Raw genomic sequence first — 15,000 nt, forward strand, 5'->3', positions numbered from 1 at the left:
TACGTGTATGGCTTAACATGTCTTTGTGCGTCTGTATATATATGTGTACAAGTGTGTGCTTGTGTATATCTGTGTGTGTGTGTGTGTGTGTGTGTGTGTGTGTGTGTGTGTGTGTGTGTGTGTGTGTGTGTGTGTGTGTGTGTGTGTGTGTGTGTGTGTGCAGACTCACTGGTTCGGGGTGCCCGGCGGTGAGCGCGTGGGCAGACTCTGCGTCTCCAGGCGGTCGTCTGAGAGCGACGTCCGGCTCACCGTCTCCCAGTCCATCCCGCTCATCAGCTTCCGCACCAGGGGCTTGCTGGGAGACCTGCACACAAGAACAGCCAATCACAGCACGCCTACACCTGTCAATCAACAACATGCTGACACACGATTGGTCGATACCCAAGCTGAGATGGGTGTGGGAGATCTGGGCACAGTACAGGGTGGGTGGGAGGTGTGTGTGTGTGTGTGTGTGTGTGTGTTAGAGAGACTCAGGCAGCTCTTCGCTTTGGAGCTAACCTCCTGCTCTTTCTCTACTGTTTAAAAATAGTCGCGACATTTCTGAGCTGAAAACAAATCAAACCACGACGCTTGTACCACTGTCTGAAGCATGCCTACCCCTGCCACACACACACACACACACACAAAACAGTGCAACCCTGATGATGAGAATGTCCTGATGCCAAAGGGTTCCCTATGCCCCCCCATCCGTCCAACACACACCTTAAAGTAGAGCAGGAACTCCATAAATCATTAATAAGACGGCTCAAATTAAGGGCTCATAAAAAAGAAACTAAGAAGAAAAAAAATACAGTGCTGCTGAAAACACACACACGCACACAGTCACTTAGTTCTGCGTTTCAAAATAAACACAAGCTATACCGCAGACAAATAAATAAATAAACAAATAAGCAAAGTCTGGTGTGCCTCTCAGAGAGCTGTTCTCCTGCCAGCGTGTGCAGACAGACAATACACACACAAAGGCAGAGACACACACACACACACACACACACACACACACACACACACACACACACACACACAGTGGTGAACTAGCACAACTGAAAGCCACTGAGGTTAAGGGGGGGAGAAGGGGGATAAAGAAAAACAAAAGTAGGCGTTGTGATGTTGAATAATGGAGAGAGGGGGGGGGTAGAGAGAGGGAGAGAGAGAGAGAGAAAGATGGAGAGGGAGATGGAGATGAAAGAGAGAAAGGGGAGGGAGCTAAAATAAATAGAAGAGTGAATGACAGTGTAGCTTTTGCCACAGGTTTGCTATTTAAAGCAGAAGTACAAGTACAATTGTTAAAGAAATGATGACACGTGCACATTCTGCACTCTCAGGTCAGGTTAAGTGTGTGTGTGTGCGCGCGTGCATGCGTGTTTGTGTGTGTGTGTGTGTGTGTGTGTGCGCGTGTGTGCATGCGTGTTCGTGTGTCGTGTGTATGCGTGTACGAGTGAGACATGAAGTGACGTATGAAGGCTTAGCCTTAAGCATTTTTCTATGTGTGACACAGAAGAATTGCCCGTTTTAGAAAGAAGGCAAAAAAATCCAAATAAAGCTTTGGAGGATTATCTCAAAAAACCAATGAGAAAACGTCTCAATTTGATCAGATTACTGAGCCGAGACACAGACACACACAGACACACACACACACACACACACACACACACAGGGTACCCGGTCTGTGCATGCACCACCACAGAGGGGCCATCACTGACACACACACACACACAGTCCCTTCAGCAGTCACAACAAAGAAAGCCAACATGCACCTCCATGCCATCATTTCCTGCATCAACAAATCATCCTTTCTGTTTCAAAACAGCCACGTTTTTCTGTCACCGTAAATGTGGACAAAACGGAAACAGACATATTGGAGAACCATCTTGTCTGTCTGTCTGTGTGTGTGTGTGTGTGTGTGTGTGTGTGAGCGAGAGAGATAGTGTACCTGTGGACAGCATGAAGTTCACATTCTGGGTGCGGCGATACCTCCAGCATCTCTGTTGTTCTTGGACAAACTGAGCATGTGTATGTGTGTGCGCCTCCACCTCTGTGTGAGCGCGCGTGTGTGTGTGTGCGCGCGATGACGGAGATACCCCGCAACGCTGAAGCCACCCTGTGCTGTCTACTTCCTGCACAAACTAGGCGTCTCTTCAAGGTTTCCGACCACAGTGGCATTTACACTCGGTGTGTGCCTATATATATATATATATATATATATATATATATATATATATATATATATATATATGTGTGTGTGTGTGTGTGTGTGTGTGTGTGTGTGTGTGTGTGTGTGTGTGTGTGTGTGTGTGTGTGTGTGTGTGTGTGTGCGCGTGTCTATCTATCTATGAGTGTGTGTGTGTTCAAGGCACATGTACATACACATACATACACAATAGTAGACACTCACACACATACAGACCTAGCAACTAGACTGTGGGATCCCTTTGTCATTTTAGACAAACCATTATCAGCTACTTATCTGAAAAACACAGTTGCTCATATGTTCCCCATACACCTAGTGTGTGTGTGTATATATATATATATATATATATATATATATATATATATATATATATATATATATCTGTATGTATATATGTGTGTGTCTAATCCTATGTATATATGTGTGTGTGTCTAATCCTTTCATGTATACGCACACACAGCAGTAATCCAGGGCTGGCTGGCAGCATCTCACTGTATTACCCTCAGACATAAGTGCACACGCTCCTCTCTGAAATGTCCCCGATGTGCCTCTGAGGGCAGCAGCTAAGGCATCAGGGTGTGTGTGTGTGTCGTTGAAATGCTGGGGCAGAAACAGCACAGTGCCATTTCCTCTCTGCCTAGTCTGGGTGAGGGTGACACCAACATGAACTCCTCATAATAATTACACAACAACAACAACGACGATGACTGCGTCGCTCTGAACTGAACATGAACTCCACACTCCATCACCCAGCAGTACAGCGTGCAACGCTGCCACCTGAAAACGCCACCCAGACGACAAGCACAGCTGGGCTCGCTGGGGCATGAGAACGGTCATATCATGGTTTCACGGCACACGCCAATAGGTGTGTGTGTGAGGTAAGAGGTATGTGAGGTTACCCAACACAGATTTAGCCAGGATGTGGAGAACTATTTTGAGTGCATTTTATGATCAATGTTATAAATGGCACACATACTTTGATCTGCACTGAAGGTTTGCTTTCTCAAGGTGGGTGAACATGCTTGATGTACCCTTGCAGTTGCATTTTCAATACTGCTACGGACTACAAGTGATTTTCAGCAAGAGACACATCCATCTGGAGACGGATTACATAGGATTGAAAGTGATGGTTAACAGAGAGCTTTCACTTGACCACTTGCAGGCAAAAGTTGTGTTGGAACCATAGTATGTCACTTTTGAGAAGAAAGCCATCCTTTCATCATTTCATCTAAACTGTTAACAATAACATTTCGTCTGTAGCCACGTTTACACAGTTTTTTTATTCCGATTAAACTATTCCGATTGGAAAATGAGTGGCGTCTGTTTACATGGGGTACGTTCTATTCCGATCAGGTGCTCTCAATCGCTTTAGAATCTTCAACAGAAACAGCTGTTTTTGCCTACTTTTCCTTGAAAAGATACAGCAGTCAATATGAATGACCGTAAACATGGCTGTTCATTTGAAATAGGAACGGACTACAGCACCTTTCATTCCGATTGAGGTGTTTATATGACAATTTTTATTCAGATTGAGCCGTTTTTCCGTTTCTAATCGGAATAGAAGTGTCCATGTAAACGTGGCTTGTGAATGTGTGTGCGTGTGTGTGGACACTGATAAAGAGTTGAGGATGGGTTACCTGGCAAACACACGGTTCTTGTTGCCCTTCTCTTTTCCATACTGCACCGACTGCGCCTCCGTCCTCCCACTGAAACACACACACACACACACACACACACACACACACACACACACACACACATTTACACTCAAGTTTATTTCACCTTAATCATCCAAGTCATAATGATTTCATTATGACCTCATATCCACTGCATGCTCACGGCTGGCAGTAACGACACTGAAAGCTCATGGATCAGCACCAGATCTGATGAGCATTCAAATTTGGTGAACAGAGGCGAAACGTTCAAAGCAAATGACTTTGAACAATTTGCAATGGTTTCACAAAAACAAACTAACAAAAAGAAAGTTCAATGTGGGTAAAAACGGAAAACCTCAGACCAGGGTCTGAGCACTGAATGTTCCTAGTCAGAGAGCTAGCTCTTTACAAGCACTTGGCTGACGCCTTTATCAAAAGTGACTTACATACGTCAATTATTACAAGGGCCAGTCTCCCCAGAGCAAGTCGGAGTGAACTGCCTTGGGGCAATTCCACGCAAAACGGTCACGTCCATAACGCCAACACAATGCCATGGTATGATGTGAATGGTGATTACTTAAAATTTGAGTATTCACTCTTCTTGGTTGTAGAACCTGCATGAAAAACGGTTCACATAATCATTCGCATCATACAACTACCTTGGCATTTAGTTGGCGTTATGGACGTGACAGCTTTGCGTGGAATTGCCCCTTTGCTCAAAGACAGCCGGGAACTGAACCCACAACATTTCTGGCTACTTCCAGCCCAGATCCCTGGCCAATAATACCCTACCACCGCTTGTGCCGCAAAGCGAAAGCACCCCGGGGCTGTGAGGAGGCTGGCGCCTGGGTGTGTGCCGTCTGTGTGTGTGTCAAAGATGGAGATCTAGACGAGCTGGAGTGCCGTGGGCTTAAGGGAGCGAAGTGGCCCGCAGGGCAGCAAAGGATGATGGGAGAACTCCCACGCTCATGCCGCTGCTGACAGAGGCGTTTTCCCACTGAGCACACAGGCATGATTCATTGGCAATGGCATCTGATCCCTTTACATGGGCTCACACTGAATATTTATTATGTAATAATGTGCAATGGGAGATGAGAAAAATGTGTGTGTGTGCATATGTGAACGTAAGATGAAACTAATTAGTGTCTGTATGTATATACGGTATGTATGTGTGTGTGTGTGTGTGTGTGTACACTCAAGTGTGCCTAAAACTAAAAGTTCAGTAGTATACAAATGAATAAGTGAGCATCATGCAGCAAAAAGAGTGCCAAGTGCATGGGCAAGTCTGACTGTGTGTGTGTGTGTGTGTGTGTGTGTGTGTGTGTGTGTGTGTGTGTGTGTGTGTGTGTTGGTAGAAGAGTATTTGGGATAAATGGTGGTTGTGTAACAGCTTCTTGAACATATGGGTTGGTTATGCAACGCTGCCAGCCAGCCCACACTGCTCCAGAGGCTGGGCCAGCAGAATAGTAGCATAGCTACAGCAGCAGCAGCATTAGCATAGCTACAGCAGCAGCACCATCAGCAGTAATATCAATAGCAATATTAGTAGCATTGGCTTTAGCAGAGGCTACATTAGTACAGGCAGCCACATCAGTATGATGAACAGCAACGTTAGCATTGTAAACAAAAACATTAGCATTCGCTAGTATAAGCAGCAGCAGCAGGAACAGGCAGCCACATCAGTACGATGAACCGCAACGTTAGCATTGTGAACAAAAACATTAGCATTCGCTAGTATAAGCAGCAGCAGCATCAGGAACAGCCAATGCTAATGTAATCAGCAATATCAATCGCACCATCAACTGTACCATTGCATTAGCCTTGGCTAGTTGTTGCCGTCCCTGCCCTACTCCTCATACAGGCAAGAAACAGACCTATAAGCGATCCCATTCATTTCAATACTATGCTAGCATACTCATATGAAGATGGGGGAAATGGGTGTGGATTCACATTTTGTGGAACCCAGTTTTAGCATCGACTGCCTTAGCTGCACACGCTACACAACCAACGATGACCTCAGCAGACTTACAGCTAATTGGCTAAAGTCTGGCCGGCTAGGGTCACACCCCACAGTCCCCAATTATTCAAACTCTTATACTTTACCCATCAAGAGGAGACAAGACCCCCAGCCCCCAATCCCCTGCCAACATAGTCACTGCCTCAACACACAGCACACTCGATGCAAATATAATATTACAGATACAGCTGGCCAGCTGGACTTCCTCCAGGGCTCAGCTCTGCATCAGAGGGACTGATGTTCCTTGCAAATCAAGCGTCTTATTTTCCATTATTTACTTACAGAATTAATCCGTATGAAAAGAATGTTGAACGGGAATGTTGAAACGTTGTGACGGAAATTGAACGTTTAAAGAATATCTGGGTTCATTGAATTGAACATGGAATTTTAGAATCTTACATTGTTGCGGAACAGAATCTTCAGTTAGAATGTTCAAAACTCTCCTTCTGAAGGGTTAAGGGTCTTAAGGGACTTAACACAGGGGCTCTACATTCTACACAGGGGTGAATAAATAGTCATGCTTCACATATTCTCCTGCAATCAATCATAATATTGATCAACAAATCAAGCAATTGTGCATTAAAGGTAATGAGAATTGCTTTAGTGCAACCCAAAATGAGTGGGGCAGGTAGTCCACCCCAGACCACAGGGAGGCGCTCTCACCAGTAGCGGAACTTGGAGCCCAGGGAGAAGTAATGTGCAAAGAAGTTCTTCTGCGGGGGCACGGGCTGGTCCAGGCGGAAGAAGGTGTGGTGCTCCACACAGGCCTTCCACAGGTTCTTACAGGCGCGGTAGTTCACCATGTTGAAGCCCAGCAGTGTCTCTCTACTCTCGTTCTGCAGAGGGACGGAGGGATGGAGGGAGGGAGGGCGGGAGATGGAGAGAGCGAGCAAGAGGGAGCAAGAGAGAGATGGAGAGGGAGGGAGAGAGAGAAATAGATAGAGCGAAGAAGGGAGGGAGAGAGACAGAGAGAGAGGAAGGGAGAGAGGGAGAAATGGAGAGAAACAGAGAGAGGAAAGAGATGGAGGGGGAGATGGAGAGAGCGAGCGAGAGGGAGCAAGAGAGAGATGAGAGGGAGGGAGAGAGAGAGAAATAGACAGAGCGAAGAAGGGAGGGAGAGAGAGACAGAGAGAGAGGAAGGAAGAGAGGGAGAAATGGAGAGAAACAGAGAGAGGAAAGAGATGGAGGGAGGTAGGGAGAGTGATAGACAGAGAGAGGCAGAGATAGAGAGGGAGAAAGGGGGGGACAGGAGAGAGGAGTTTAGTATGCCTTTCTTAAATCATTAAGCAAGCACTTTCATTACCACACACCATTAAACACACAGATCATTTCAATTCATTTCACCTCAATTCACTACAATTGACCACCCAGCTGAAAGGGTGGTGACCTGTGTGTACTGTGTGTTTTTCTGCTGTGAACACACACAAAGGGGAACACACTGCAGTGAGGTGTCCAGATTTAACCCCCACCCCCAAGAAGACGCATACAATTACACGACATATGCCGGGACATAAAGATGTGGACACAGGTGTTGGGATAATGGTCATTTGTTTGTTGTTTCAGCTTTGCACTGGATTTGATGTGATTAGCTATGGACTAGGACTGAAGCTAAACAATACTGTGTTTGTCACCAAGCTGGTGCAATGAGAAAAAAGCCTATTAGAAAGGAGATGGCCTTTTAGTTATTAGTATTTCCCACCCAAAACACTCACAGACTGTTTTGTATGCTATATTGCTGTTCAGCACACGTGTTGGGAGAAAGCATGTTGTTACTACAGCTTAGCGGTTAGCATTAGTGCTACTCTTTCTCTCCACCCCCCCCCCCCCCCCCCCATCACCAACGCCTCCATCCTCCCCCACCCTCCACACACCACGGAGTCGTACAGCACCGCTCTCCAAATTCCTCTCACTCAGCAGGACTGTGATTACACCAAACTGTGCCATTTGGCGATGAATTATGGATGGGGCCCCCGCCATGGTGTCCTGCTTTTAGCAGAACCGCTCAGAGGAGGAGGAGGAGGAGGAGGAGGAGGAGAGGGGGGGAAATGAAGGAGGAGAAAAAGAGTCCCAGTCGCTGAACATTGTGAAGTGCAGTGTTTATCCACACTGGCACCATTGGTTGGAAAGAGTGGGGGAGAGAAATTGTGTGTGTGTGTATATATGTGAGAGAGAGAGAGAGAGAGAGAGAGAGAGAGAGAGAGAGAGAGAAGTAGGAGAGAGGAATGCAAGGAAAGAAAGTGTGTGTGTGCGCATGTATGTATGTACCGGTATGTATGTGAGAGAGTAGTAGGAGGGAGGAATGCAAGGAAAGAAAGTGTGTGTGTATGTGTGTGTGCATGTATGTACCGGTATGTATGTGAGAGAGTAGTAGGAGGGAGGAATGCAGGGAAAGTGTTTGTGTGTGAGTGAGAGAGAGAGGGAGGAAGAGTGAGGGTAAAGAGTGTGTAAGGAAAGGGGAGAAAGAGAGAGAGAAAGAAAGAGACTGAGAGATAGTGGGAGAGTGAGATGGAAAGAGAGAGATAGAGAGAAAGGGGAGGGAGGGGGAGAGAGCGAGAGAGAGAGAGAGCAAGAGAGAGAGAGCGAGAGCAAGAGAGAGAGGAATAATGAGAGAAGATGAGGGGCTCTGGCGCTTTACATCTCTTGTTTCAGTCAAGTCTCTGGGCAGCACACACAAAGTGCATTATCTGCACTCCATGATTAATACCCACTACAAGGTGCTTAAGGGTATGTACGTGTGTGTGCGCGCGCATGTGTGTGTGGTGGGGGTCTGTGGGGGTAATTACAGTCAGTCTCTGCAGATGAACACCAGGAGGAGGAGGAGGGGTTAAGAGATCGGGCGAGCTCCGACAAGCGGGAGCGCGAGCCGAGGGGTGTTAGCGCACATTGCTAGCGCCACTGGAATTCTGACATGTCACCACACGGAATGCGAGGACACATTCTAGAAGCACACTGCCTTGAGTAGCCCCTGCTGCTGCTGCACAAAAACACCACCCGGGATCCCAACACACATATGGACATGAACACCACAAACGAACATACAATGCCAACACCTGGAATACAGTGCAACAGTCGGGCAACACACAGCAATGCTATGCAATATATGTTTGAAACAAGCCTCCTTCATTATTGAGTTGCAGTGGTTAATAACAGTGCTGGGTTTAAGACGCTGCTCTGCCTGCAGAGAACCACATCACATGTGTATGGGGGGGGGGGGGGGGGGGGGGGTAGGAGTACTTACCGGCTCTCTTCGGAGTTGAATAAAAAACTGTTTACATTTAAAAGATATTTTTACAATCTTCAACCTAGAAAAGGGAGAGAGAGAGAAAAATATGGGTTACACAACGCTTCACAGCTCGCCCCCATTTTCAAAGCAAATTCATCCTTCAGGAGTAAGAGAGAGAGAGTGAGAATGTGTGTGTGTGTGTCGTGAATGAGGCACTCATCTTTTCCTGACCCATTTCAGAACATCTCCTCAAAGCGTGACTCAGACACACACACACACACACACACACACACATACTCTAAATAGATTTGCTGCTATTACAATCTGACACAGTTCATGAGTAACATTCCTTTTTGAGCATGCTATTAGTTTTGTGGGAACACACTCCAATCCCCTGTGGACATCGGAACCATACACTCCGCTCGATCCCCCGACACCAACACACACACATTTAAGAAATCATAACTGCCTCTACAGCAATATCAATTCTGACACAAACTGTCCGACAGTGAATTTAACCGAATGGAGACTGCATGCTGTGTGTGTGTGTGTGTGTGTGTGTGTGTGAGAGTCAGAGTTTTGTGTGTGTGTGTGTGTGTGTGTGTGTGTGTGGTGGAGATGAGTGGCTGCTGAGAGATCCCTGGGCACTTGGCGAGGGAAGTGGCCTCAGTGTGTGTGTGTGTGTGTGTGCTGGTAATCAATATTTCATCAGCACTCCCCATCTGGGCTGTGGTGGGGCCCTAGTTGATCTAACTGGGATTAAAGCGCCACCATTACACTGCTGTCCAAATGTCGACACCCAGAGAGAGAGAGAGAGACAGAGTGTGTGTGAATGGGTGTGCAAGAGAGCGAGAGAGAGTGGGGGGAATGTGTGTGTGTCTTAAGGGATAGTGTGACAGTACGCAAGTGTGTGTATATTTGAGAAAGATAGTTTGTGTGTGTGTGTGTGTGTGTCTGTGACCATGCTCTAGTGGCTTCTGTCCACTTTCTGGTTCAAAGGAGAGGAGCAACTCTCTTTCTGTGTTGAAGTGTGTGTGTGTGTGTGTGTGTGTGTGTGTGAGTCAATGTGTCTGCTTTTTTGGTGTGGTTTTACAGTAGCAAAGGCTGGCCATGAAGGAAAAGAGAGAAGCCATGCAATTTTCATGTGAATGTGTGTTTTCAAGGTATCTTTTAATCTGAAGTAAGCAATTCCTGATAAAAAGGAGACACAATGCTGTACTGAGAGGAGCTCTTTCACGTCTGCTGTATATGTGTGTGTGTGTGTGTGTTTAGAGCCTGGTTGTTTGTGAAGGGCATGGGATCAAGCAGTAGGCCTGGAAAAGCCATTTCCCCCAAAAACTGCCTTCACTGGTGTGTGTGTGTGTGTGTGTAGTAATTTTGGTGCTGGTTTGGGTCTGGCAAGCTCAGGGTTCCCTCTCAAAATACTCTCCACAAACACACACACAGACGAGTCATCCCAGGCGCCCATAAAGGGCTTTTCTAAAACTTCTCCTGCCCCTCCTAGTTCTCCTGCCCTTCCCTTCTAGTTCTGCCCTCACTCTGCCCCTTCAACATTGGATCACTTTGGGTTTCACACACACATTGAGACTCGCAGGGGGTCAACAATGTCCGATAAAATACTAAAAAATAGTTTTCAAAACACTGCTGACCCATCCAACTATCATTTATTATGACATGTCCTCATTCAACGTTCAAGCATCTGTATGTCACTAATATATATCCTCACACATAATTTAATTCTCACACACACACAGACACACACACACACAGACACACACACTTCATTTTTCTACCCAGAATGTTATGTTAGCCTGAATGGCAGTGGTAGAATCAGAGTAGCGTTTGAAAGTGTTTGTTGTGACATTGATGAGTGGTGGCGTGGCTGGCGGCAGAGATGCACTCACCATGGAAAGTAGTTGATTCGTACCCTGTTCTTGTGAATGGCAATCCCAGCGGACATCACCCCAATTAAAATCTCAGTGCTACTTTGATCCTGAGGAAGGGTGAAAAAACAAATTAGGATTAAATGAGAGCGCACGAGAGGGAGAGATAAAATGAGAGATAACAGATAGAGAGAGAGAGAGAGAGAGAGAGAGAGAGAGAGAGAGAGAGAGAGGAGAGAGAGAGAGAGGTATAGATCAGGATTTGTATGTTATCTTTTAAAAGTTATTGAACTGAATTGATTAGGTCACTAGCGGTGCTATATCATATCATATCATATCATATCACTGAACTCCTGGCTGTAAATGCTCCTTATCATTTTATTAAAGCTGTCAGGTGGTGTGTGTGTGAGATGTGTGGCATATATGTGAGGTGAGTTTAGGATGTAGCCTGAGGACACAAAGCTTAAGGAGCAGAACTGTGTGTGTATGTGTGAGTGTGCGTGTGTCTGTGTGTGTCTGTGTGTGAGAGAGAGAGAGTGTCATTTCCCCGCGTTCCATAGCAGTTATACACATCCAGACTTGTCCTATGCTGTTCCAGCTGCATAGCTTCTGTCAAGTGCATGTTAGCACGCATGCATGCCAGTGTGTATGTGCGTGTGTATGAAAAGGAGACACAGTGTGAGTGTGTGTGTGGCTTTGAGTGCATTTCTGAGGGTCTGTAGGTGTGTGCGCGCGTGCGTGCTTGTGTGTGTGTGTCAGGGTGTGTGTGCGTGCGTACACTCACCCTTGCATAGTGCAATTCCACCCCATACAGCTCCAGTGTCCGCGCTGTGTTCAGATAATTAAACTCTGCTTCTGCAGGAGATAGTCCACTACAGGAGAGGGAGGGAGAGGGAGGGTAAGAGATAGCGATACAGTGGGAGAAGGAGTTGGTCAGTCAATCAGCTGGAAATGGTGAAATGGTGCAGGAGAACGACAAAAAGCAAGTGAGAGCATTCAGTAGAGAGACAGAGACAGCAACTAGACACACAGAATGAGCTACAGAGAGGCTGTGTGTGTGTGTATGTGAGCGAGTGAGAATGTGTGTGAGTGCTTTTGTCTGCGAGAGAGAGAGAGAGAGAGAGAGAGAGAGAGAGAGAGAGAGAGAGAGAGAGAGAGAGAGAGAGAGAGAGAGAGAGAGAGAGAGAGAGACTGGCCATTCACACAGCCGGGAGAAACAGGAGCACCAGCTCACTTCCACTGAGCAGCAAACAATGAGCCGCCTTGTTCTGGCAGAGCAGGAGGCCTGAGTGTGTGTGTGCGTGCGTGCGTCTTCAGCTGTGTCCCTTCTTTTCGTTTCACAGACCTGCTCATTTACACACAACACATGGACGGCTAACACACACACACACACACACACAAAATATCCAGCAGCAGGTACACAATGTGGGGCGTTTCAGAAACAACATCTGTGGGAAAGAGTGTGTGTGTGTGTGTGTGTTTCGCTTACTTGTGCTGCTGGTGCAGCTTAGCGATCTCCTTCTCAAAATCCTGCGGTGGGTTGGGGATGAAGTTATATTCCGAGAGGTAGCCAGGCAAGTGCTCGGAGTGGCTATAATCTCCCAGCTCGGCTGCAAGGCAAACACAACAGAGTGTGTGAGACTGAGAGAAATGGAGAGAGATGGAGTGAAAGGGTGTGTGTGTGTGTGTGTGTGTGTGTGTGTCTGTGATATGCAGACAGTGATTATTGTGCGTGTGGCACAATGAATCTTTTGGCCATAATGACTCATCTCGAATAAGCAGACTGGCTCATTGGACATAAATCTCCATAGCATTGAGTTGGGCAACACACACACACACACACACAGCTTGCCGTTTGCTCTTTGCCCCTCTCCCTTCTGTTTCATCTTATCAGTTTTTAAAGTGGAATGAGCAAAGCTGCCTGATCTGCCATCTGAGGAGCTCTTCCTCCCACGTCTGTGTGTGTAAGTGTGTGTGTGTGTGTAAGTGTGTGTGTGTGTATGTAAGTGTGTGTGCGTGTATGTAAGTGTGTGTGTGTGTGTGTGTGTGTGTGTGCAGTTGCTGGTTAAGGGTGTGATGAGCCATTCATATGCAGTAATGGCCCACTTTACAGAATCAATTAATAAACACAAGCTCTTAGCCACTGTTTCAAACCCGCCAGTATTACTGACCGCCTTAAACACAACAGTGTGTGTGTGTGTGTGTGTGTGTGTGTGTGTGTGTGTGTGTGTGTGTGTGTGCGAGAGATTGACGCTTCTTGTGTTGCATTGACAAACGCCCGTCTTTAGAAACCGCACGTTGGACCCTCCCTTTTTACATTCTATTCATCAAACCCGAGGCTCATCCACCGATGTGTGTAGAACTCATCCATCGCGTTCTACAGTCTATGTGTGTAGAACTCATCCATCGTGTTCTACAGTCTATGGGCTCATCTCGTAGTTGCCGCTTTTCTACGCCCCCGCTAATGTAATTTGCAGTGCCCACAACGGAATGGCATCATTCAGTCACCAGCGCAGTTGAATCAATCATGGGGGACACAATATTCAAAGTCTGTTGTTTATCTGTAATGATACCCTCTCTAAGTATGAATATATTAGTTAGTAAGTAAATAAGCCCTTTATTTATATAGCCCATTTTTTATGCATAGTGCAACCCAATGCGCTTGGACAAAGACAGTGCAAACACACAATACTAAGTCCATGGGCACTGGCCAGTGATGATTTTCCTGGTGTGGAAAACACACAACATGGTGCTCTTGAATCAGCTACTAGCTTCCATCTTGAACATTCCCAGTATTTTCCCTGCCACTGATAACATTAGCTACCAGCCTCCATCTTGAACATTCCCAGTATTTTCCCTGCCACTGATAACAGCAGCTATTAGCTTCCATCTTGGCCTTCACAGCAGCTCATCAGAGTTAAGGCACAGGCAGCAGAGACATGAGGAAGCATACTCATGAATATTACTCAGAGTGACTCACACTGCCCACAGTACATACGGAAACAACAGGGGACCAAAAAGGAAGGAGTGGAGGAAAAGCACATGTTCTGAGAGGAAACATCAGGAAGACAGATATGTGTGTGTGTGTGTGTGTGTTGGCAGAAATATTACTCCTGTGTGTGTGCGTTATAGAGCATTTCACACCCTCGCAAACGTGTCACTCACACTACCACTTGTGTCTGCTCCCCCGTGACCACATCACACACACACACACACACAGAGTGCAGAAGGGGGTGTACCAACCACAAAGCATTTTTGTAAAAAAACACAGACATAATGCTGATTCTCCCCTTCCCCCATGAACACAAGAATCGGGGTCAATCTGCATACAAAAGACTAACACACACACACACACACACACACACATATTCACAGATAACTAAAAGATTAGGGACACACACACACAGAAATTCTTTCTGTGTCCATTACTTATTCATGTGGGCCTTGAACTCTAGTTGAGGGCATTAAAACGTTACACTCAATCAATGTGTGCGTTATGTAAACATGTCAAGGACTGTTATTTCCTCGTAACACACGGTGCTCCTGAAAAGTGGAGAAAGATGTGATTGAGCTGCTGGAGCATGCGGGGGAGTGAAGATCTCACCACCGAGGTCAACACACATATCAACTCATGCTTCTTCGTCACGGCCAGCAGTGCGTGTATACGTGTGTGTGTGTGTGTGTGTGTGTACTTACACTGAACAGCAGTGCGTGTAGACTGTCTGTGTGTGTGTGTGTAGGGGTGTGTGTGTGTGTGTGTGTGTGTGTGTGTGTGTGTGTGTATATACTTACACTGAACAGCATAAGAGGCCAGAAGAGCGGCAGTATTGTGAGGACAGGGCAACCTGATGGATGGAGGGAGGGAGAGAGAGAATGAATGAATGAGAGAGAGAAATAAAAGGCAAGATGCACACATATATACAATCAGATTACTGGCTGCATTAAAAACAAGCATTCGTTGAAGACAAAAATAGATTTCACTGATTAGACTGTTTTGATTTGTTTCTAGTAGAGATGCACCGATTGCAATTTTC

At 46.3% G+C, this 15,000-nt stretch overlaps 1 protein-coding gene across 1 annotated transcript in view; it reads right to left on the reverse strand.

The window, feature by feature from the left end:
- ptpn4b (protein tyrosine phosphatase non-receptor type 4b) overlaps positions 1 to 15,000 on the reverse strand; it is a 62,769-nt gene that overhangs the window by 26,535 nt on the left and 21,234 nt on the right. The window contains exons 7-14 of the mRNA XM_042081631.1: positions 14,759 to 14,811; positions 12,456 to 12,576; positions 11,751 to 11,838; positions 10,988 to 11,076; positions 9,099 to 9,162; positions 6,524 to 6,696; positions 3,826 to 3,894; positions 170 to 304 (exon numbers count right to left, since the gene is read on the reverse strand). Coding sequence (XP_041937565.1) covers positions 170 to 304; positions 3,826 to 3,894; positions 6,524 to 6,696; positions 9,099 to 9,162; positions 10,988 to 11,076; positions 11,751 to 11,838; positions 12,456 to 12,576; positions 14,759 to 14,811 — 792 coding nt within the window. The remainder of the gene's footprint in view (positions 1 to 169; positions 305 to 3,825; positions 3,895 to 6,523; positions 6,697 to 9,098; positions 9,163 to 10,987; positions 11,077 to 11,750; positions 11,839 to 12,455; positions 12,577 to 14,758; positions 14,812 to 15,000) is intronic.

This window comes from Alosa sapidissima, chromosome 23, assembly GCF_018492685.1.
Source record: "Alosa sapidissima isolate fAloSap1 chromosome 23, fAloSap1.pri, whole genome shotgun sequence".
NCBI classification, from domain to species: Eukaryota; Metazoa; Chordata; class Actinopteri; order Clupeiformes; family Clupeidae; genus Alosa; species Alosa sapidissima.